The sequence below is a fragment of the Bactrocera dorsalis genome, chromosome 2 (assembly GCF_023373825.1).
Source record: "Bactrocera dorsalis isolate Fly_Bdor chromosome 2, ASM2337382v1, whole genome shotgun sequence".
NCBI lineage: Eukaryota > Metazoa > Arthropoda > Insecta > Diptera > Tephritidae > Bactrocera > Bactrocera dorsalis.
In genome coordinates, this window is record NC_064304.1 from 93497369 (window position 1) to 93522871 (window position 25503).

At 36.5% G+C, this 25503-nt stretch overlaps 1 protein-coding gene across 13 annotated transcripts in view; it reads left to right on the forward strand.

The window, feature by feature from the left end:
- The window catches only part of LOC105230845 (uncharacterized), a 106400-nt gene that overhangs the window by 27067 nt on the left and 53830 nt on the right, over positions 1 to 25503 (forward strand). For all 13 annotated transcript variants that reach the window (XR_007421854.1, XR_007421855.1, XR_007421856.1 and 10 more), the window contains exons 5-7: positions 3830 to 3952; positions 4018 to 4350; positions 4417 to 5179. Coding sequence is in view for 10 of the 13 variants with exons in the window: in XM_049449740.1 (XP_049305697.1) it covers positions 3830 to 3952; positions 4018 to 4350; positions 4417 to 5179 (1219 nt within the window). In the remaining 3 variants the exon portion in view is untranslated. The remainder of the gene's footprint in view (positions 1 to 3829; positions 3953 to 4017; positions 4351 to 4416; positions 5180 to 25503) is intronic.

Sequence of the window (25503 nt, forward strand, 5' to 3'; positions counted from 1 at the left end):
GTACCGTTGTTTAATTAATACTCTGGCACTGACAATGAATGACAGTCAACGAAAGCCGTAGTCCGATTAGCTGAGCGACCAAGAAGTTTATGAATAGCTTCAAGCTAGTTCTGCATAATTATATGGTAAATGCACTCATGTTTCCATTTAGGTGGTTTGTTACACATATCATAATAAGCCTATTTATGTACATTTGACAGGTTGCTAAGTTCTAAAAGCAAATCTGACAGGCTTTCATGAAAGTTTCTCAACGTGTGTTCAGATGCATTAATGATTTGAGGAAGTTCATTTAAACTGTTTCGCTTTTATTTTTGCTTCAAGGTATCAAGAAAATATAGGCATGTCTACAAAAATAATAAGCGAACTCGCAGTGGGGTTGACTTCGTTTTGTTTCGAAGGCGCGTGGAAGCTAACGAGTTCGCGGATTTAATAAAACTAAAAAAAGAGTAATATCGATCAGTGATGGGACTATTTTTAGGCTTTTGAAAGAGAACCCGCGCAGCTATTGTTTGCTGTGTACGTTGACTCTTTACCTATTATGTTGGATATGGTTTAACGTATTTCAAAATCAACACATCCCAAACATCTAACATGAACGATGACGTGATAAAATTTTCATATGGACATACCGCCGATTGAACGTGTTGTTGGAGAAGGGATTTTTTAAGAGCTTGATAACTTTTTTTAAAAAAAAAACGCATAAAATTTGCAAAATCTCATCGGTTCTTTATTTGAAACGTTAGATTGGTTCCTGACATTTACTTTTTGAAGATAATTTCATTTAAATGTTGACCGCGGCTGCGTCTTAGGTGGTCCATTCGGAAAGTCCAATTTTGGGCAACTTTTTCGAGCATTTCGGCCGGAATAGCCCGAATTTCTTCGGAAATGTTGTCTTCCAAAGCTGGAATAGTTGCTGGCTTATTTCTGTAGACTTTAGACTTGACGTAGCCCCACAAAAAATAGTCTAAAGGCGTTAAATCGCATGATCTTGGTGGCCAACTTACGGGTCCATTTCTTGAGATGAATTGTTGTCCGAAGTTTTCCCTCAAAATGGCCATAGAATCGCGAGCTGTGTGGCATGTAGCGCCATCTTGTTGAAACCACATGTCAACCAAGTTCAGTTCTTCCATTTTTGGCAACAAAAAGTTTGTTAGCATCGAACGATAGCGATCGCCATTCACCGTAACGTTGCGTCCAACAGCATCTTTGAAAAAATACGGTCCAATGATTCCACCAGCGTACAAACCACACCAAACAGTGCATTTTTCGGGATGCATGGGCAGTTCTTGAACGGCTTCTGGTTGCTCTTCACCCCAAATGCGGCAATTTTGCTTATTTACGTAGCCATTCAACCAGAAATGAGCCTCATCGCTGAACAAAATTTGTCGATAAACACATTTCGAACCGAACACTGATTTTGGTAATAAAATTCAATGATTTGCAAGCGTTGCTCGTTAGTAAGTCTATTCATGATGAAATGTCAAAGCATACTGAGCATCTTTCTCTTTGACACCATGTCTGAAATCCCACGTGATCTGTCAAATACTAATGCATGAAAATCCTAACCTCAAAAAAATCACCCGTTACTATGAATTACTGATGCATACACCGTATACTCTGAATTGGGTTCCGTCTGACTTATTATTTTTTTTTTTTGAAACTCGCAAACGTCAATCGCGACCCAGAAATTTGAGTCAAATAAAGAGAGTCGATAGCCTCCACGCCAACTGTTTAACCAACAATCGAGCTGCTGTAAAAAATAACTGTTGAAGCAAACGCAAACTTCCGAAATTATATCTGCCATAGAAAAATTTCTTAGACACTACTTTAGCTATTTGGAGTAGGCTTAAAACAAGTTCATTTTTAACAGAAAATAAAGACACGTGAGGTGGAATTGTACATATCAACTTAACTTTTTGAAATATTTGGAACGTTTTAATTGATAACCACCAGAAACCAAAGCGCCAACTGTCCTTCAACGATAAATGTATTTAAGCATGAGTAAGTTGATAGTTGCCAAGCGGTATGTATAGTACATAGTAGCATATACTGCATCACTTAAAACATATACATATGTATATATATGTATACATATAAGGCATCATTTACCACAGATTTGTCGTCTGTTTGTGATTGCTTTCTTTTCTGTAGCCATTGTCTTAGCGAAAAGTATTAGCACTTACATGACCTTGAATTCAACTTAATTTATGTGCTTGACATAACGCATGTGATTCCGCGATGTCTTGCGGAATATGGGTCAGATGAGAGTGTGATAGGCGAGTTGCCTGCAAAAGCGACGTAGGCCGAGTTAAAAAAGAAATTTAATATATATAATTGTTTTTGGCAAAATATCGAATTCAGTGCGGCACAAACACATACAAATAAGCGTATGTGTAATGTTTCTACGCACATGCTTGCGTTGAGGGGGGCATGGTGTTACATGCCGTCTGAGTCATAATGCGGTTCAAGCCTTACAATCTATATTACATGGAGGAAATTCATCGTTTATTTTTTTTTTATTAATCAAACTGTGACTAACAAGGTTCTTATTTTAAAACTCGCAATTGCAGTGAGTTTTGATCACTCTTCCTGTCTATAAGGTACGGATTTTAGCTCTATTCTTCATTATTCTTCGGCCTAACTCTATTCTTCTTATAGTTCACTCATAGGCGTGAATCTATGTTTCCTAATATCAGCGCCATTATGATCAAATCTTACCCAGCAGCAGAGTGTCCCGCTGTCACAAATAAATACTCGTATAAGACATATTACGCAATTGCGTTTCCTAGGCATGAAGCTACTAACGTTGAATATACCAAAGTTGCGATCTATAGTCGCCACAGAAATTAATGTGAAAAGGCGATTCGAATAGTAGCCAAAGAAATGCTTTTGACATCTGGGAAAAAAAAATAATCGCTGGAGGCCAGTTCTGGACTGTACGGTGCGTAACGAAGCAATTCGAAGCCCAATCGTTTTCACTGATTTGTGAAACAGCATTTTATTTTTCATCGGATTAGGTAATTTTTCGTCCTTCAAACGGTCCAATAATGCTTTGTAATAGTCGCTATTGATAGCCCTTCTTATTTTAGGGCAGTCAATAAATATTATTCCATGCCCATCCCAAAATACAAACGGCTTAACCTTGCCAGTCAACTATTGTATTTTTCCTCACTTTTTAGCAGTCCACTCCGACGACTGTCGATTGAACTTCGGAGTGAAATGGTGAACCATGTTTCATCCATAATCACATATCAGATAAAAGCTCGGGTTTATTTCGCTTGGACATCACCAGACTCTGTTTCGAATCATCAAATCGTCGTTGTTTTTGGTGAAAAGTAAGCTTGCGTTCGTTGAGTTTGTATGGCAGATATATGCTTTTGTGCTGCAATCTGAACAATTTCTTCGTAGAATGCATCGTTGCTTTAGATATTAATCTTTGTCAAATTTCGTAAAGATATCTCTTCAAATGAAAAGGTTCTCAATACAAAGATTTGACTTAGTCGAAGAGTTTGTATGGCCACTTTAGGATATAGTGGTCTGATATTGGCGGTTCCAACAAACGAGCAGTTTTTTAGGGAAAAAGAGATATGTGCAAATTTTAAGATCTCAAAATCGAAGGCGCTAGTTCGCATATATACAGACGTATGGACGAACTAACAGCCATAGCTGAGTCGACTTTGCTGGTCACACTGATCACTTTAGTGATGGACTTCGTGAGTTCACATACCCTCTAAAGGGTATAATAGCAGTACTAGACTGAGTATATAAAATATATTTTATACAATTAACTCTCACATATATGTATATGTATTTTTGTTTTCCAAAACAGGTAATATGGGTCTGTATACTCTGTCGCAAAAAGCAGGAACTGCTTTCAAAGACTGGACAATGGATGAATAAGGGACAGCAGCAGGATAGTTTCCTGCGACGCATCGAGCCCGATGGCAGTAGTGTAAGTACAAAAACAACAACAGCAATTTGTCCATTATACAACTCAATTATAATTTACTCGAATAGGATATCTCGCAGCAGGCCATTGTCGATCCACACGACACACTGGACAAGCGCCCAAAACTGGAGCGAACGCGCAGCGCGGCCGAAAAAGAGAATCTACCAATGCAACGAACGGGAAGCGTGTTGCGCCGGCAATATTCGCAGCAAGAGACGCCCACAAATCGGCGCATGTCTGCCTCCGACAGCGGCGCAGATGTGAGTCCCGGACAACAGCGTCAACGGCCCATGCACCAGCAGCAGCAGCAGACGCAACAACAGTATGGCACGCAAGGTGGACAGCAGCAGGCGAGTGGCGGACAGCGGCCATTTCCTGACGACGATCCACGCTATTATCAGGTATGCATTTGCAATACAACTGTTGTTGTAGTAAGATGTTAATAAGATATTCTAATATATTTACAGGGTGAACTGGACGGTCTGATGCGGCAACATCCACACCTGGCGCATCCAAGCCAGTTACAAAAGCAGCAGCAGCAACAACAAGGCTATCACCAGCAGCAGTTGCAGCAGCCGCCCCTGCAGCAGCAACAACAACCACATGCACAGCATGCGCAGTATCAACATCAGCAACAACAACAACAACAACAACACCAGCAGCAGCAGCAACAACACAAATACCAGCAGCCAACAGTGTCACAGCAGCAGGCGCAACAACGCAATTTACCACCACACCACCAGCAGCATCTGCCGTCTCAACAGCAACAGCTCTCACAGCAGCAACAAGCGCTGCGCTCGCATATGCAGCCTGGATCCGCACAGGTGTCGGGTGGCATGACGCAACAACAACATCAGCAGCAACAGCTGCGCCAGCAACAGCAACTGCAACAACAACAACAGCCACTGCAACAACAAAGACTTCCACATCAACACTCATACAGTCCACAAACGGCACAACTGCCCACGCCACCGTTTAGCGGCGGCCCAAGCGGCGCACCGTACCAGAAACCGGCGCCACTGTCGCGCAATCTCACCATAAGCGGCGGTCACGCCATGGATACGGCCAACTATCCACAGCAACAACAACAACAGCTTCAGCAACAACAGCAACGACGCCCACTAGTCGGTGCCCAATACGGTCCACCGCAACAGCGCTCCTTCAGCAGCTCGGAAGAGGAGATACAAGCTCACATGCTAGCACCACACTCGGCCGAATATAATTACGACGGTGAGTCGGCTCGTTTTGTCCAATTTGCATATGTTTTCTACTCTCACTCTCTAACTTTCCCTCTACAAAGTACACTTGCCACTATTTACTTGCTATTTGAAACATTTGTGGTTTAACTTAATACAATTGCTCGCACTCACTGCTCATTGCGTATTCGATTCTACTTTAATATTCGATTTTATGTTTTGAAATTTTTTGCTAAACAAATTTAAAATAAAATGCTGTTTTTAAGATTTTAAATTACTATGCAACAAATTTCAGTAATTTTCAATTCTATTCAGCAGTCTTTTCGAACTTGCTGCTCGCGTCAGTCTCCAATAACCGCCTCATTGGTTTGTTGTCTCTTTCGTTGGGAATAACCGCTCAAATTTGCGAATGCACATTGTTTTTATTTACATAAAAAAAAAATATTTTGTTTATTTTTATTTATTACACTTCCAGCAAATATAAATTATTTTGATTATTTGTCAGCACGTATAGCACACTTTATTTTCAGAAACTACCTAGAGTGCTGAACACTAAGTTAGTTTAAGTTAGACGCAACCAGAATTTCGTTCAACTATTTGCATTGCATTCATATCAACAGTTATATACATATATATTTATCAAGTAAGTTATCTAAGCTTATGGCATAAAAAACTATGGACTTATGTTTTATAAACTTATGTCGGTATTCTGCTTGAGACGATTGTCTCATGTTTCTAATTGTCACAATCTTCATTTAGTGACTCTGTTAGTCAGGAGTCTCATTTTAGTATTGTGGCAGATACAGTATACTACTATACAGTATACTACTTCACTGTATCTGCCAGAATACCAAAATTAGACTCCTGACTAACAGAGTCACTAAATTTCTATTGTGACAATTAGAGACATGAGACAATCGTCTCAAGCAGAATACCGATATTAATAAGATCTAGCTTATTTGTATGCTAACTTTAGTTTAAGGAGTATATTGCATTTATGGGTACATACTAATTAATTATAAACCTAAAGAAGTATTTATGTCAGAGCTTTTATTCAGTACTTAGACCCGGTATATTAGCTTCACGAAACAATTTTTAGACCCTTTGGTTTCCAAATAGGAGTATAAATGATTAATACCGGGTACTTAAATAAATTATGGTTATTAAAAATATAGTTAGTATTAATAAGAGTGTTACGCAGGCATAAAATACTAATTTTTGACCGTTAAATCGAGCACCAGGACAATCGGGTCTGCGTAACCGGAACGATATCACACTTTTATTCAGTCAAGGATTGTCCTCACAGCAGATATCCTCTACATTACTTGTATTTAACGATATTTTCTGCTGCAAAATGAACAACAACTTGAAAATGTCTATTCTCTAAAACATTTCATCTTAAATACATCTCAGTAGAGTTTGGATATTTAACTAAGGCTCTACAATAAAATAAAAGGCTAAGGCACCTTCCATATATTTTAGCCGCTATGGCAAGTGGGATTAACTGAAGCCTTGGTCTGAACACGCCTGGTCTCTCTCTCCCTATTTTGGGAGATCTGGTCTATCTCTGTCTCTCTATTACAGTGTCTGATTTTTACAGTGGCTTCAAAAGCTTTTCCCTGCAGGCAAATCAAAAAAATCCTTTGTCGCTTGTTTATATTTTGCATGTTAAGGCAGATAGGGGTATTTTTATATCAAGTCTTGGACACATCTGGTCTCTCTCTTTCTCCCCCTATTTTGGGAGATCTGGACACTCTCTCTTTGTCTCTCTCTTCCTATTTCTCTGATCTTTATAGTGGCTTCAAAAGTTTATCCCTGCAGGAAATCGAATGAAACACTAAATTTTATTTTTACACAAAAGTTGGATGCTTTGATGAATAAAAATCATTATACAACTAATATTCAACACAGTTAAGTGCCACAAGATACTAATAAGTTTACATTTTTGGGCACTAAATCAGAGAGTAATTATCGATCTACAGAAATGTCTTGATTTTGAAAGCAAAAACTTATGTTTAATTTCCTGCATCAAGAAGAAACTTCCTGGTCAAATTACAGTTCGTTTAATGGACCTAAAAACTAATTTACACAACCGAAAAGTAGTTCAAAATAGTCTACGATGTTGATACCACGCACACAGTTTCAAGCATAAATATACATATATCTAGGTTCCGCATGCGACTAAAGAAGCAAGTAGGTATGCCTTCACCCCTTGATCCTCAACAATGAGTGTTGCAAAGGCGTGTTACAATGCAAAATGAAGCAGCGAAGAAGCCGACCAAACGAAGTAGGCTACGAGTCCTTGTTGTTGCTGCTGTAAAGTTGTACATCTTTTTGTTGTATGTTGTTTTTCTTGTTGTTGTTTTGTTGACTTTTGATAATTTTTTTTTTGTTTTTGTTGTTTTTTTTTTTGTTGGTAGTTGGCGCTACTTGGCTGGCTTGTTGGTTGTTGGTAGCTGCTGCCCTCTTCGCTGACCTGAAAACACAATTTACAGGCGCATAACAATAACAAAAACAAGCAGAAGAACAGAAAAGTCATAAAATATCTAGCGCAACAACAAATACAAATTGTATGTAAACCACAAAAACAATTATGACCACGGCAAAGCTAGATATGACGCTCCTTTGCTGGTTTTGGCGCAATTTTACGCCACAAACATACACATATGCATGCATAAATACAGTTTTACATGCACACACAAACACAAGCGCATATGCAGAGCGCTACAAAAAATGTACAAACTTCTTCAGTCGTTGTAACAATAGCAAAACATCAGCGATAGCCACGTCAACTGCAGCACACAATATGCATTCCGTTACCATTGCTGCTGTGCGAATGCGCGCGTGTGTGTGTGTGCCTATGCGAGTGTATCGTGTGCACACAATATTTCGAGATTATTACTTGCATTTTTAGGTTATTTTTTGTATCGAATGCTGAAACATGTTGCCGTTATTTTCCGCTCTTTTTTTCGCCTGTTTGGCTCTTTCTTCGAGCATTTCCTTTGCTTTCGGACTGTGCCAATTTTTGGTTCCTTGCTCTTGGCGGCGCCATCAATGTGGCTTACACAATTCGCGCGGATAGCATTTACATTTCTAGGCAACGCTAGATTCATTACGCTAATTAGAGAGCAGCGACGAAGCGGTCGCGCATAAAACACGCGCACACTTACACACGCGTGCGCAAATATGTGTGTGTGAAGTTATTGTAATCGTTTGGCGTCAGCGCTTAATTTGCACTTGAAGCCAATGCAAATGCAACTTTTCGCAGTTTTGTTTTTGTTTTTATTGTTTTCGCCTTTAATGCAGTACGCGAAAATCGGAATAGTGTTGCAATTGCTGGAACACACCTACGCGCTTACAGAATATATGCATGCATGTGTTTGTGTGTAAACAGTGGCTGTACGTTGATATGTGGCTTGTAGTAAAAGTTATTTAATGACTATTTATGACAATCATAATTGTTGTTGCACTTCTAACTGTGCTCATGCATGCCACACATCTGCAACGCATTGCGAACTTACTATCGAGTTGCTGCAGTTGTTTACCGTTTGATAGAATTCAGTGCGAATTAGTGTAAATTTCCTATCTCTCATGTTCCGCGAAACAGTGATGAACTGTGGTTCTGATTAAAAGAGACGCGATGCAAGACTTTTAAATAGTGCTAGCTGCCACAATTTGATTTCGCTCGAATTTTTTTTTCGTTTGAAAACAAAAAAAGTTATGCAAAATATTATTCTCGTTTTAATTGCAATCCCATATACTTTATTATGTAAAAATGCAGTAATTAGTTAGATTCCAGGTAGTACGGAATGATTTTTTTAAATAACAATGGCAACTCCATTATGGAGCAGGGAAACATAATTGTGTGCGAAAGAATAATTAAGACTAAAAGAAAGCCATTACATGCCTCTTTAGGCAGTTAAAAAAGCAGCAAAAAGCATATGGCCAGTTAAATTCAGGCATTCTCTGAACCTCCACATGTTAACCAAGCCATTTATTTGACTGAAAGCAAAACTTTTGTCTTTGTTCGAAAACACGCATGCATTTTTCAGTCAAATTCCAAGTATTTCAAATGAATTTTTCTTTATTAGCTTTCACAATGTTAGCCAAGTTTAATGAGAATGCGTTATATGCCCAAGAAGTATTAGAGTTCGTAGCAAGATAGACAGCTGGGGCATGGAGAGTTTTATAAACATGCAGCCCCCGCGAGGCTTGATGGGTTTTTAATAGATTTTTTATGACAGTAATACCCTGGCGGCTAGTAAATATCTATCGCCACAGCCTTGGCCTCCTTTAAAAACTATTGTAGGTCTAATACTTTGAGTATAGTTAATAAACAATTATGTTCCGGTCGAGTGGCCACCAAAATCGTTTGATATCACACCGCTAGACTATACAAGTATGTTAAATCTAAAGCCTATATGCACAATCCCGCTTCGATTCAGGCCTGGGAGCATAATATCACGAGTGTTATTCACGATTTACCAGTTGAAATACTTGAACGAGTAGTCATCAAAAATTGTACTCAACAGATGTACGTAGCGGCGATCAACATTTGAAAGAGATAATTTTCAAAAAATAAATGCCACAGAATGTTCTTTCGAATGATAATAGATATTGCCCATTAAATTTGAAGTTTCTGAGTTTTTCCTTTAAAAAGGTACGACAGCTCGAAATGAATCACCCTTTTTAATATTTTTTTTCTTTAAAAGTTGTTAACTTCACAGGCTCTGAAGATAATACATGCATCAAAAAAAATATATGACTACCGGCTCGCAGGATTACGAATTAACTCGGTTTAGCTCTGTGCTAGATAAGCACGGTATCATGTCTTTCAAGCAGAATCACTTATTTAGTGTAATAAGATCGTCCATATCCAAATTTTTTCATCATTTATTATTTAACAGTGCTCATTGTCGTCCGCAAAAACCAACAAATTGCGTAAATGTTCAACGGGGCGTATGAGTAACGTATAAATTATATCGGAAAAATACGGTTTAATAGATTTTGAATGAAGTTGTATGAACGAAGCACAGTGGCACCGCTCCATACATTTCTTGGAAAAAAATAGAAGGAGTGGTCGTACCACAATGAAACTTTGCAGAAACACTTCTCTGGACTAAATCAAGAAATTTTGAAAAAATCTTGGAAAACCGCCCACTGCCACACCCACCTCCCATACAACTGCAATTGCCAAAATTTTTATTTTTGGACCTAGGGACTTGAAATTCGGGACACTTCTTAATTGAGTTCTCCTGATGAAAAAAAATTAAACTTAAACGCAAAGTGACGTTATTTATACCTTTACCTTTATAAAAATCCAATATAATATGCAATGTTTTAATTGAATATGTAACAGGGGAAAAATTGTGTTAGTTTTTATTTGTAATATTATGCAAGCACCATATCTTTAACAATGGGATCTAGTTCTAAGGAAATTTTGTTCGAATGACGCCTTAAGCTACTTATGTAAGGATCCGAAGTTATGAGAAGTCTGTTGAAGACATCAGTATTTGTGGAAATTCGATCACACTTTCTCGAAAACATCAATCGATACTTCCTGTAGTCTTTGTTTCTGGCTTCCTCGGCTTCCTCTGAAAGCATTCCTATTGGTAATACGGCAGCATCCATTATATCCTTACCATGCATTAGTACTTCGTGCACAGTAACAGGCATATAAAACCAACTATAATTTTGTACGAACAGTTTCGCAGTGTCCGACGTATATAATTTAAATTTGTCACTATCAATTTTTTCGCCACATGTAATTATTTGAAGAATTATCCTGAATCGACTGATAAGTTCTTCATTGACGCCAGTAATATCCGCAACCATTTGTGGGTTTAAAAAAAAAACCTTGAAGTTCCTGTACCTTGTTGAACAAAATCAACTCGCAACCGCATTTTATCTTTAAAGGCCGCTTGTATTTTCAATTTATTTTGTATTTTAATTTAATACATTCCATAATCTTGATTCTAGCATGTAAGGATGAAATTCCCAAATCACATGCCTCAGGTTTAATTGTTTTCATGGAAACTAACTCTAAGTTGTTCATTTCAGTAGGTTTCGCCATACAAATGTAGCATACTGCTGCTGCAGTAGTATGTGTCACTATCTGAGCGGTTTTACCATCCAGCATTGTAAAAAGGAGCTTGTGTAATACATTAATTTCCTTGCCCTTTACATGAGCGCCTGAAAGTATACTACATTTTTTTGGCTTTTTGACCATTTGTATGAAATATTGGAAGCGACTTTTGAAATTAAAATCGATATTACTAAAAGGGACGGTAATTGGCGGTTGTTTTTTTGTTTTTAATTGAAAGTACAGACTTGGAACTTTCATTTTTTTATAGTAAGAGGGCTAAGCAAGGCAAAGCACATAAAGTTTTTTTCCATCGAAAAATGAAAAGTTGATATTTTTTAGTATAATTTTTGAAAAATTATAAAAATTAGCTTCCTTTGCCAATTTCAATAAATCTTTTTTTTATAAACAAGTAGGTGCTATATTTTCACTAAAAAATAAAAGAAAAGTCAAAGCTATAAACTTACACACAAAAAAAAATTCTTTATTTGGACAATAATTTTAATCTGATTTTATTGAATAACTTTCCGTCGACTTCTGTTAGTTTTTTTAACTATAAAATTTCACTTTTTATAAAAAACCTTATTGAATTTTTCTTATCCAAATATTTCTTTACAAACCAAAGGCATTAAAGTTTTGAAATTGGAAAGTGGAAAAATCCTATTTTTTCCGCCGAAATGCCACTGTGCGGAGCTTGTCTTCTAACTTAAGTGAAATATGTACATATAATATTACATAATTTATTATTGCTTTTTCCCACGAACTCAATCAACGCAATATTCTATACAGATAACTGTCAATTTGACTGCAGATCGTATATTGCTATCCATTGTCAATTAGACTCGACCCTCCATTCAATGTATAATGAAATAAAGTTATTCTCATAGAGAAATTTTTAACTTGGATTCGATTTCTTCTTGTAAACATTCATAGTCTTTTCACTTATTTGAGAGTATAATCCTCTTGAACTCCTTTGAATTATATTAGTTACACTCTAGTTTATTTATATGGTAAACGTTTTTAACTTAAATATGTCTGAAAAAATCAAGTATAAACTGTAAGACTGAAATAAATTGTTCAAATATACCAAAAATGAAACAAAAAATATCCAAAATTAGCAGCAATTTCGCTCAAAGGCCACCAAGCAGATACGACAGGCGCCAACATCTGATGCCGCAGCTCAACACAGCAACTGTGGTGAGTTTAAACACAAACACAGCTCAAATACACTCAACTCATTTTCCCACTCACTCAGCAATACTGGAAAGCATATGACCTAACGAATCGTGCTCACTCCATTGCTGTGTTGCATGGCATGTGCCACATACGGTGGAAAGCTTGGTAGCTGCGAGCATGTGGCATATGCTGTGATAGTTGTATGCTGTTTGTGGCGTTTACGAATCGTAAAGCTGCCAACCATTGACAATGCGTGTCTTCCAAGCGCCGGCCACCAAGCCCCGTATAGTGATTGCCCTCTTCTATTTTTACATCGCAGTCTCGTAGCACAAACATTATTGTCATTGAGTTCGCGTTGAAATGCGGCGAATTGGAATGCGCTCGTGTGTGGCGCAATGAGAATGCAGAGCACCAGTTACGGCGAAATGCAGCGAAAAAAGTGAAACAAATATTTTCATTGTCATTGGAAGGCAAGTGTTCGTTCATATGAGCATTGTAAGCACGTTGGTGGTGAATACGCTGGTTTGCTACTATTTTTCTTATAATATAGTCTCACTAACTTAAGCAAAACTATGCTCCGTTTGTAGTTATGAATAAGTTCGTGTGAGTGAGTTTATGTGTTTGTGTAGGAGTTGGGGCAAGTCCTGCTTTTATCAGCGGAACGCTACGCATTGCCTTTGTATCGTAAAAAGCATAGGCACAGTTGTTGGCTTTGTTGCATTTACACATCCAGAATGAGACTATATATATATATATATATATGTGTGTGTGTTGTGCATGAAGTGGGTTTTATAAAGTGTGCTTTGTTTCGTTTTGTTGCAGCATACTCACATATCAGTCAATCAAACGCCACAACGTGTGTGATTGGCGTGCCACTGCTGTCCATTAACGTTTAAGTGTGCATATTTATAATGTAAAGACCCATTTAATATCTAAATTGCGGAAATGTGCTGATAGTGAAAATGAAATAAAGAAATGTTGCACAGAGTTCAATGACTTGACAATAAAAACTTCTTGAAAGCGGTTTTGAAGAAGTTCTGTGTTTCGAAACTGGTAAGCAGCTTGCGGTACACTAGTTGGCGACAAATTTAACGTCACTTTCAAACTTGAAATCACCCTTAAGGTGGATCTTTCAAGTGCCTACATAGAAGACGTAGTTCTCTGAGTACTCAAATACTTAGATAGTAGCATAATTGGGTCCGTAAAATGCCTCATGCTGCCTAACATGAATAGTTTTAGCTAATAAATAGTGCGTTGTGTCGATACCACCTTACAGTGACTGCAATCTATAGCATTCTTTAAGTCAGTTTGTCTTCCTTTTTTACAAAAAGTATTGACTGATATTCACTTATCACTTTTTATTGTATTTATACAACTTTCACAATTCAGTCGCGAGCAATATCGTCTGTAAAGTCCATCACTTGACAAGCTGACCCACATTACACGCTCGAATTGGGCTCTATTTCAATTAGCGCACAAAGATGTCCACAACGCTGAAGCCAATGGCCAATAGCCAAACGCCGCTGCGTATTTATGCAATAACAACAAGAACAACGCAGCATTTAAAAAAGATTTACTAGCAATAAATATAAGAACAACAATAATACAAACAAGCAGCAGCTGAAAGCAACTCATTCACAATAGAGCGCACTTCCAGCGAAACAAATGAGAAACAGCACAGAAACGAAACGGAAACGAAACAGAAACAAGTGAATGACAGAAACAGCAGCTTTACATGCGCGTACAAGTCATGCGTCGCGTGGTAAACGAAGCGCTTGCAACAGACACACAAAGCAGCGACGAGCCAAACACCCACCAGTTTCGTTGATGTTGTTTTTGTTGCAACATTTGGCCGAAATAATTCACATGCAAACGAAGCGTTTGTTGTTATTGCTACTACATGTCGTTTATGTGACTGCGCTTGTGTGTGTATGTGTGTGTGTGTTGGTTTGTGATAGCGTGACTATATTTTTAGTTGAGGCAGCTCGTGGAAGCGTTGCCGTGGAATGACACTGGAAATGCATAAAAATATTCTGCCACAGCTTTTAGCAAAATCGAAATGAAATTAGTTTTCGATGAACTTCAAAACGGTGTAAACATTTTGGGCGAGCTTACAATGCGTGCATCAAGCACTCAAGTGTTGAAGAGGCTGAGCGTTAGAAAAAAAGCAGCTTTGCGCACCAAATAAAATAAATTCAAAGCAATTTCTGTGAAATATTTAAACAACAAATAGCAACAATAAGCCAGCAAGCAACATAAAGCAGCTGGCATACAACGGATTTCGCTGCGTGCGCTGTGAGCCAAGTGTACAGCGTGGCGTATGAGTAACATATAAATTGTATCGAATATTTCGTGGCGCTGCAATATGTGTGCGTTACGCGTGACAGATGTTGCCCTAAAAGTGTTAAAAAATTATTAACTAATGCATAAATGCTACAGCGTTGTTGGCTTTTAACAAAAATAATTTCTTGCAGTTGCGTGCTTTTAACCAAATATGCTTGGAAATATGTATTGTGAAGTGTTTTCGCTAAATGTCCTTGAGTTGACGGGCATTCAGAAGGTGGCTCATGGCAAGCAGCGCCACGCATGAAATGAGCAGGCCTAGGGTTACACTTTACGCACAAAAAGGTGTAAAACTATATGTAACTAAACATATATGTATGTATGTATGTATATGTTGAATATAAACAGCTAATATGTGCGCAGCAGTGTTGCCTGAACTAAACTAAAAAAATATATATTTTAATATTTGCTAATAAATACTTGTGCTGGAAAACGTCATGCAAAGCGCTAAAGTTAAGCAACCTTACAAAGTGCTACTAAAGTGAAATAAAAAATTAACAAAAATCAATGCTGAATGTAGTGAACGAAAACGGCGAATACGCGAAACAAGCAATAGCAACCAATAAAATTCATGAAAAAGAGGTAAAAAGTAAAAAAAAATGCTTAAAAGTGAAATCTAATAAAAAAAGTGTAAATAATTAATTAAAGCATGTTATTTAAGCAAAATCTAAGCCAAAAAGTGCGCTAAAATATATTATATTGCTTACGCTGTGTAATTCTAAGGAAGTGCACCTAGCAGCTGTCGTGCCAAGCGCAAGGAAAATCAATGAAAGCAATCAATTTTGCGCGTCGTCTCGTTAATTTCTACTGTTTTTCCAATTCTACTTCATTTTGATTGTGTTGCTGCCGAGTTCGTTGCGCTAAGGTGCTCGACGCCAGTTAATTATAGCGCTGCGTACACCCACCCACGTTCCACCTCGGTTATGCACAATATATTTACAACAATAAATTAAATAATTAACAATAGTTTTCCATAACGGTAAACTCCTTTAAAACTCTGATGTTGAAACTGGTCCCGTTTTCCTTTGAATTTAGCACCAATACATATGCTGCGTTGCTGCCATATGCTCGCTGTCGCTCACAGCACAAATATAGAGGTCACCTACTCCACGACAGCGGCGTTCAGCATAGTTTATAGTATGAATTGCTGATTTCTTTCTTCGCTCCTTTATGCCGTGTTTCGCTATGCATAAACTCGCTTCATGCCACTGTGTTGTATTGGGCTGCTCCAATTACGTCCTACGCCAGCTGGCATACTCCCACTCACACATACACGCATACGTGTGATGACTTGTAAAAATAACTCACATGTACACGAAAACACGCACACACACACACAAATTGCTCTACATGTATCTACTAACACACCCACGCATATACAATACGATATATATATAGATTATATATATATTTTTATACACTCCCGTTCGCGTCTCAGCGTCGTGTTCGTATTGCACGCTTGACTGCTTTGTGTTTCTTCCTAAGGTCATCCGCATTCTCTAACCAGCCACTTTTGTGCCGCCCACCAATGGCACATGCCACATGCCACATGTCGCTTTTAGGCATGCCAAAGCGTGGAAAATTTGATGACTCCTTCGTCTGTATGCACATGTGTGCGTGTGTATAATATTAATATTTTATTTGAGTTAGAGTTAGAGTTGTTAATTTCTTTGCTAAGAATTCTCTCGGTTAGCTATTATATAGGTAAATATTGCAGCTTTTCCTTTACTACTGAAATCTTTTTAAGGTTAGTAGCCTTAGTTTTCCACTCTAACTCAACTCAAACTCTAAATCGGAGTTCTAAAATATTTTTAATCCCAGCTTCTGGCTTCCAGCCCACACATTCTCTTTGTATTTAGTATATGAGATCAACCAATTTTCATTTCCTGATGCCAACATTGTTACTTTTTACCTTTATATTTATATATTGAAGGAGTATTAGAACGGCACTGCTTTCGACGTGCTAGTTCGTTTTTAGTGTCTTTTGTCGAGATTACACGGGTAATGACTAAAAGAGCTATCGAAAAAGAAATCCACTCTCACCACAATCTGAGGAGCGTCTATTTTTGGCCATAGCCTACCCTTTCTGTATAATTTTGCTAATATCAACGAGTTACTCCTGATTCATGCCGTTATTTAAGCCACTTAAACTTAACTGTCATAATGATTACAAGCAAATGACAGGAGTTGCTGAGAGTGAGCATTTGATGAGATTTAGCTTACTCACAGTTCCTGTATAGATGTCTACTATGAGCACAAAATAATAAGACTTTGTTCATAATATTAAAATTCATAATTTATTCTTCCAAATCTTCGTCGTCCCCCTCAAAGTAACCGTGCTGGTCACAATACACTTGTGCCAACGTTTTTCCAATCCTTCAAACACTTGTTCAAGTCACTTTCCGGAAATGCGCATTGCGTTTCATGTTTAATATATTCAATTGACTCAAAACGGTTTCCCCGGAGCGATCGTTTGTGTTTGCTGATTAGCCAGAAGTCACACGGAGCTAAATAAGGCGAATATAGTGGTTTCGGCTTTCGGTTGAAAGTTTGGCGAAAAACTCACAAAGAGTCAATGCAGTATGCATTATCGTGGTGCAAAAACCGACAGTTGTCGGCTTTTAATTCCGTCATCTGTTTACGAATAGCTTCGTGCAAACGACTAGTATTTCTTGTTGACAGTTTGTCTGATCGAAAGGAATTGGCAATGCACCACATCTTGATAATCGAAGAAAACTGACAACATAACCTTTATTTTTGACCTGCTTTGGGTGGATTTTTCGGCATCGGCTCATCTTTGCCACTATACGAGTATTCGGCCGATTGATCGTCTGTTTCCAGATCATAAGCATAGCTCCAAGATTCATCGCCAATAATAATACGTTTTATGATATCCTGGTAGTCGGAAAGTATTGTATCAGACGTTGTTTTTCTAAAAATATGAGTGATTTTGGAACCAGTAGTGTTTTCACTTTTCTTAGGCCCAAATGACCTTACAAAAAGGTTTTAATTGATCCTTTTAATATTCCTACCATGCCAGTAAAATCTTTGACTTTGAATCGTCGATTCTTAAGCACCAATCCATTTATTTTATTGACATGTTGATCGTCAGTTGATGTTGATGAGCTCGCTGGACGTGGTTCGGCGTCAACGCTTTTTCGACCCTGTTTGGATAATTTTTACCAATCATACACACTTGCTCGCCCTAAACAATTATCACCGAAGGCCTGTCAACATTCTGAACGTTTCGGCACCAGAAATTTTAATCCACATACAAAATTTAAAGGATCTACCATGTAGAATAATTTCACTCAGCGTAAAAATCGCCGAATGCATTTTAAGTACTTCACAAAGACAAGCGAATACTAAGCACTAATTATTATTTTGATATGACATTTGTCACAGATTTCACTGGCACTCATACTTACCTAGAAAAAATAGTTCAACGAATGGTTGTTTGTGCGAGGTTTGAATTAAAAAGTCCTATTCTTTATACTCACAGTTGTAAGCACACTTTCCGATGTTATCAACATCAAGTTTGGGAGCTCCGTAACCAACATATATTTTAACGCCAATGGGACGTTCAATTCTCTAGCTTGTTAGCATTTCGGAAGATATCCCTATATAACGTTTACAATCCACAGAATTTATCGTAAACAGGACAAAGGTGAAGCCTGACTTTTTGTAATTATTTCTATAAAATAATTTCCATTTTCATGGTTTTTATGATACACATATAGAAATCTCTTAAACTAATTTGGTAAAATGTGTGCGCCTAGTATGTAGTAAACAATTACAGAGTACATTTTTTTTTCGAAATACGAACAATCCTAATACTTTTTAACCAGATAGGTTAAAATATTCCAGGAAAGCTACTTAGTTACTCAAAATTACAGTTTAAGTAATGTTTTTAATGTACAAATAACTGCGTATAAAAACACAAAAAGCAACAAAACTATCGCATAAAACTACAAAAAGTTCCACGAAAGGTTTTTACACTCAAAAAACAGCAACACTTTGATGTGCGTGAATTCAACAAAAATGCCGTAAAAAGCGCCAAGAATCGTTAATAAAACTTTATAACAAACGAATGGAAATTTTTTAAACAAAACCTAAAAAAAAACTCTACTTTGGATATAAAAAGCGCAAGGTAGGTCAAAATAACAAAAACAAAGTCTCCTTTAAACGCTGTGGCAGCATTAATAAATCATATAAAATAAATTTGACTGCTACCTACATATTTACCTATATATAAATATTTACATTTATGTCGAATACGAAATGTTTTGTTGTTTTTGTACACCAACAAATAGAAAAGTGCTTATGCCTGGAAACAAAAAGAGCAGAACACGCTTACTTTGCATTGCTGTAAACGCCTCAATGCCAGAATTGCACACAACTACAAAAACAACACACAAAAAAATTTGGACAACAAAAAAAATTCAGAAAAAATTTCACACAACAAAAAAATAACTAAAAGAAGCAAGTCATGGCACACAAAGAAACATCCCAATAATCACTTATTTGTTGTCATTAACGCCGCCATCAGAAAATAAATACATCTGCATCACAAAAAAAAAAAAAAAAAATAACAATAACAAAAGCAAGCAAACATTAATACCAAATGTAAACGAAATAAATCAATAACCAAATAAAGACACGAAAACTAAAATCATAGCAACAACAACAAAGCAAAATTTCAATACAATATTTCATGCATAGATACCGCCATACCAGCACCAGCATACATACAAGCCCACATGCATACTTACATAAGTAGCTCCATATACTCGTATATACTAGACAAGCTATATACTAGCGCAAAAGTTACGAAGTATGTATTCATAAATATGTTTGCATCAACATATGTACATTTATCAGTTAATAAGCAATTATGTAGCTTTGTAGTCATAGCTGAGACAATGTATGCGAGAGAGGATCAATAGAATATGCTACGAATGATTTGTGTGCACCACAAAGCGCCGCTAAGCAAAGCGAAAGTACATAAGCGCACATAACAGTAAATATAATGCACCAGCGCATACATGCAAACAATCATACACACAACTGGTTCAGCCTTTTAGACAAATACTAGCAAATATTTAAATTTGTATGAGTTTCTAAAGCACCGTTAGCGACAATTTTAGAGCGAGTCTGTAAAAGAGTTTTAATATGCGTTTGAAATTTGTGTTTCCTTAACCGCATTACTGCACTTTTAGTTTATTTAAGCAGATCTTATTAAAGATATGATTAATTTGTGATGTAAGTACTAGACTAGCAGAGACTCAATTTCGAAGAGTTGAAAACAAAAATTTTTTAATTTTATGTAGATCATCTAATCAATTCATTGAAACTTGAGTGGTTCACTGACATCTCACCATATCACATTAACAAGGATTGCGTTGTTCAACTCGAGATATACAGTTTCCATTGCATCACTTTATTTTATTCAGGCAACAGAAATACTGTGCAAAAACATTCACTCAAGATAGTATAAACTCTGAAAAGTTTCCGGCACTACAAGGGTCTGGAAAAGGCACCTTGAAACCCTTGTGATCACAGAAGTGTTAATTTTCACATTTTATGAATGAAAATATTATGAATTTTTTTTTAACATGGAAATAAACCGGGGTTCCAATAATACTATGCATCACAGTCGATTTCCAAAGAAGCTTTGGTACAAGGTCAACAATGATAAACTTCTTAAATCCCTAAAAATATGCAGTTTGACTTTTGGAAACTATTTTATTGAGGTATCATTTTTCAAGCCGATGTTGCTGCCATTATCTCCTTCAGAGCAGTGACTATTTACTTTGATAGTAGGGTGGCGATACTTGCCTTGCGCTCACTAACAATGCGTTCAAGGTTGGTTAACGAATGTCTAATCTCGTTATCAATAGCAGCGAGTAACTTCGGAATTAGACTAGTATGGGTCCAAAAGCTACAGTGGAATCGCAGGTATCAGCTAAACCTGTTAAGACTAGGGTACCTTTCCCGTTATCACTATAATAGGAGCGTTTCTGTGCTCCACGCTTCTCGTATGTTCTCCAACTGGAAATTTGAGTTTAGCGGGAGCTTCTCCAGCGCTGGACTACCATCGGCTCATGCGCTGATGGATCGTAAAAGAGCCAGTCAGCACTTAGCCTTTAGTAAGGCTAACCATTGCTCACTCGGCGTCCACGCTGTAAGTTTGAGAATCTTATCGGATCCCAGCTGCAACAGATGTAGACGATATAGAAGAATTTAACACTAGATTGATTGGCATGGTCAAGGCTAAAATATTCGGCAGCTCATATTTTCAAATATATACCGGGAATTGAAATTAATTGCCTAAGCAAATTTGTATTGATCTTAAGGCGCTTTGACTTATAAATTCGGGCAGAAGTTCTATTGTTATGGCTGCTGTAAAGGCTGCATATAGAAGTCCAAGTGCAATCTCTGGATTCGCCTTGGAACTAACCTAATCAATTTCTCTTCTTCTTCTTCTCTTTTCTCAAAAATGAATACAAAATATTTCTTGTAAAAAAACGTCGAGAATTCTGTTCACTCAAAACATTTCTGTCCATTTACTGATCTACTGAGTTTTTTTCATTGAAGTACACTGAAAAATGAATAACATTCTCTTTGATCATTAGTAGAAGAAGTCGTAAATTTAACTACCGTGATATTAAAATGGGGATCGAAGTGTAGCCTACTTTAAAAGAAGATATCGCAGTTACTAAACATGAATCGAATTAAATGATGAAGCCAATATATTTGGTTTGAGTTTTTTAAGTATACATTTAGGGGCCTCCTGGTTTTATTTTAAGGGGGTATTCTACTCTAGAAATCAAATTTTGGGCAGTTTTTTGAATTTTATTTAAAAAAAAAAAAAAATATTTTTATTATCCATTTTTATGGTGTTTTTATTGATATCTTAAGAATACAGAAAAAAAATTTTACAAAAAAATATTAAAAATTAAAATAATTAGAGGGGGAGAGACAGGTGTAAAAAAATGGCGCATCCTGGTGACATTAATCCTGGTGGTCTAAATAAAAACTAAAGGATATTCTTAATCAGTAAGGATACTGTTATAGTCCCTGCCTCAGGGAACACGAAAAAAAAAATTTGAAAAACGGCGACTGCCTGAAAATAAAAAACATTTTTTACGCTTTTTTCTTGAAGTTTTTTAAAATATTAAAAACAAAGGATTAAGGAGTATATAAAGATAAAGGATTATATAAAGAAGGTTCACACAAAATTTCAAGTAAATCGGTTGTATAGAACTTGAGATAATGCCGGTACCGTGTGGAAAAAAGTAGAAAAACGCGTTTAAAAAAGCGAGTCTACCTACCTGCCGGGCTAGGTACTGCGTAACTAAAGTAACTGTAGTTTTTAAAATAATTTTAATTTTTAAAAATCCTTTCGAGGATATGTTATTAAGGGTCTAAACTTTAAATATATGAAAAAAAGTCGAATTTTTCAAACTTCTAGAGTAGAATACCCCCTTAAAAATAATATTACTACTGAATATGTTTTCTTTTTTTTATCAATTCATTCAAGGTAATATACATATTTGTGGGTTGTATAAGATCGTCGAAACTCGTACATAAGAAAATGTTTCACACACACTAAAAAACGAATAAAAATCCAAATATTTTTTATTCTACACTTATTGACATATTTATGCAAAGATAATTTTGAAATTAAAATATTGATTATTAAATATACAAGCATACTGTTAAGCAAAGAATATTTCGATTTTATACCTTCACACAGATTCCAATTGCTTTCGAAGTTTTCCTTCCAATCTAACCTTAATGAAACCGAACTTGTAGCGAGAAATTTTTTTCCAATAAGAAACTTTTATTGATTTCATTTAATTAATGTTTCAAAGTCACATTGCTTTGTATCAACACTAGAATGCTTGGTTTCTACCATTAACTAAAACCGTCTATGAATATTTCATTGAAATCAATCGACCGTTCAGTTTGCGACGCAGACAAGAATTACACGTTGCATTTAATTGATTTTTTTCCTTGAATTCTAAGGTTGCACGGACGGCCAGTAGTCAATGCTGTAACCGTCGCATAACATTTGTCTTAAGACAACATTTACGCCCACACGCAATCGTAACGGTAAAAGCACGAAAGTATGTAGAAGTCGCACAGAAAAAGTGGAAAAAACTCTTGCCATGGCATTAAAAGTATGCCACAACAACAGCAAGAACAGCACACAATAAGAAAAATACACACACGCACACACACAAGCAAAATAACAGCGACGAGGTTAAAGCGAAGGCAGGCGACGAACGCGAATGTAAACGAAAATGCTAAATCAACGAAAGTGCTGAAAGTGGAATAGAAGAGACATGGGAAAGCTGTAAACGTGAACGAAATCGCATTTATACCAATTTTATAATGATAAAATAAAACGGAACGACTTACAAACAGAAATACCTGCAAATACACAGTATACATTTAGTCATGCGCGTTCATTTCGATGAACTGCTATATTTGTTAATGTGTATGTGCGCGTGAGTGTGTGTGTCTTTAGCTGTATGTGCAAAGAAGTCTGAGGCAAATTACCCTATTTGTCAAGCAAATAAAACCAACTAAAACTAATTATTATATTCGAAGAATATTTCATCATGGCATCGTGTAGGCATTCGGGTTTTGTGTTGGAAGATTGTGAGATGTTATTGTTTTATAACTATATTCGTAGTATAGAGTTTAACAAAAGCCTAAAAGGTTCATTATATACCAGAAAACCAACAACTAAGTTAATAAAATGAGTTATAATGGAAGTAATTTAAGGAAAACTTCCCCAATGTATTTTTTTGCCTTATTTTTACTAAATCTGAACATTTCAAAACTCTTTTCACTACCATATAAAGAGAGATAAAAAGTGGGAATTTCACGAACCTCAGTTGTTGAAGTGAACAATGATAATGACATCCGGCAACTGAACTGTTGAAAATAAAATCTGTTTCATCAATTTACAAACCAAATTTGTACTCGTAATGCTTTGAACTGAACTCCAGAACTTAGAAAGGACTCCAAGCTTTTTTTCTTTGGTTACTACAACAGTAGCGTCTACATAATTTTGCTATGTCAAGATTATTATCTATCTGTATTTTCAATTTAATGAGAAGTTTGTTTTATACCTCCACAGAAGGAATAACACTGCATTATAATCGAAATGAGAGACTTCACCAAATAATTTTGAGTCATTAGCCGAAAGAGTCTATTGTGGTGAAGCAAACTTTCTTAATCGATTTCAAATTTTGCCTATCGAAACTACATAATTTTGAATGACTTTAGACGTCACAAGCTAACTATGAGCACTATCTTTGCATCAACGGACCTAGTAGTCTTCAATCTGTTACAATCTCAGTGCTGAAATTCATTATATTATTATGTAAACTCCATTAATACGAGTACCTGAACATAGTAAAAGATATTGCACCAAAGCTTAAAGTTGAATTGCTAATCCCGCCTCACGGGTAAGCTCAGGTTCAAAGCAACAATAACAGCGAATGCCAAAAGAGCCAGCAACGAATGACCAAATGGCATATGAAAATCAGAAAAACCTTATGTGAAATGTGAGGTCTCCAAATGCAGGCACAGACGAAAATCACTAACAGAAATATATAACTGCATACGTACATATTATGGCCTGTACCCATGGCCCAGTCTTTGGCTGACTTTGGTCACGACATCACAAAGGCGAACAAAATAATAACTTTACATTCTTGTTGCGATTGCAGCCAAAATAAAATATAACCAGAAAATAGCAAACGAGAACCAAAACTGAAAAAACACGCTTAGATATATGTATATACATATATATACTTATAAAAAAGTGAAAGTAAACTGTGACAATGAAATAATATATGAATAAAGAATACACCTGCCTGTATGCATGGTTATACTTTGCAAAATATATACAGCAAACGACCACAGAAGAACAATATCAGAGCGAAAGCGTGTTGAACGCAATATAGATATTTTTTTTTTCGAATTTATTAAATGTTGTTTAGGTATATAGTATTCTTTGGATAGCGAACACGGCAAATTAATTTAATGTGGAATTGTTGGACGAACTGGTAGGAGTAAGGCATACATGAGCATGATTTTTAAACCGAATCCAAAGTTTTGAGGGAAAAATTGATTTTCTTCAAAGAACTGAACCTTGCACAGCTGCAATTCGCTTTTGCAATCATAAAAAATAGTCTAAAATATTTTTTTAATTTATTTCCAGTTCAAACGAAACTTGGAATTGAAGTACAATCCAATCAGCTCATATCCTTTCTCTCTTCTCACAAACAATTTTCAATAAGATAATAGTTTTGGGATTACTTTCAATGCCGAATGATGTATTCTTCCCTCAACCAACTCTCAAGAGAAGCACTGAACGCTTTACTTCAAAAATATTGCTCGCTGATTCAGCTGAAAACCCATTTCTATAAAGTAGCATCGAGTATTTGAGTCGCAAGCTGTTTCTCTTTAATGATAACATTGACAATGTTAAAGTGCAATCCAGAGGGCAAAGAAAAGGCTGAACCATTCCAAAATTTTTTTTTGAAAAGAACACGAAGTTTTTCCAGAACTGCTAATATGAGTGCTCAACATGATTTTCCGGTCAAACTTCTGCGTGATAAATTTCACTTCACACAAAAATAAAAATTCCAGCGTTTTTCAATGTCTGGAATCGAAATATGAGCTTCATTCAGAAACTCAGGATGCAAGTTCCTTGGCTTTGAATTTGATTGGGT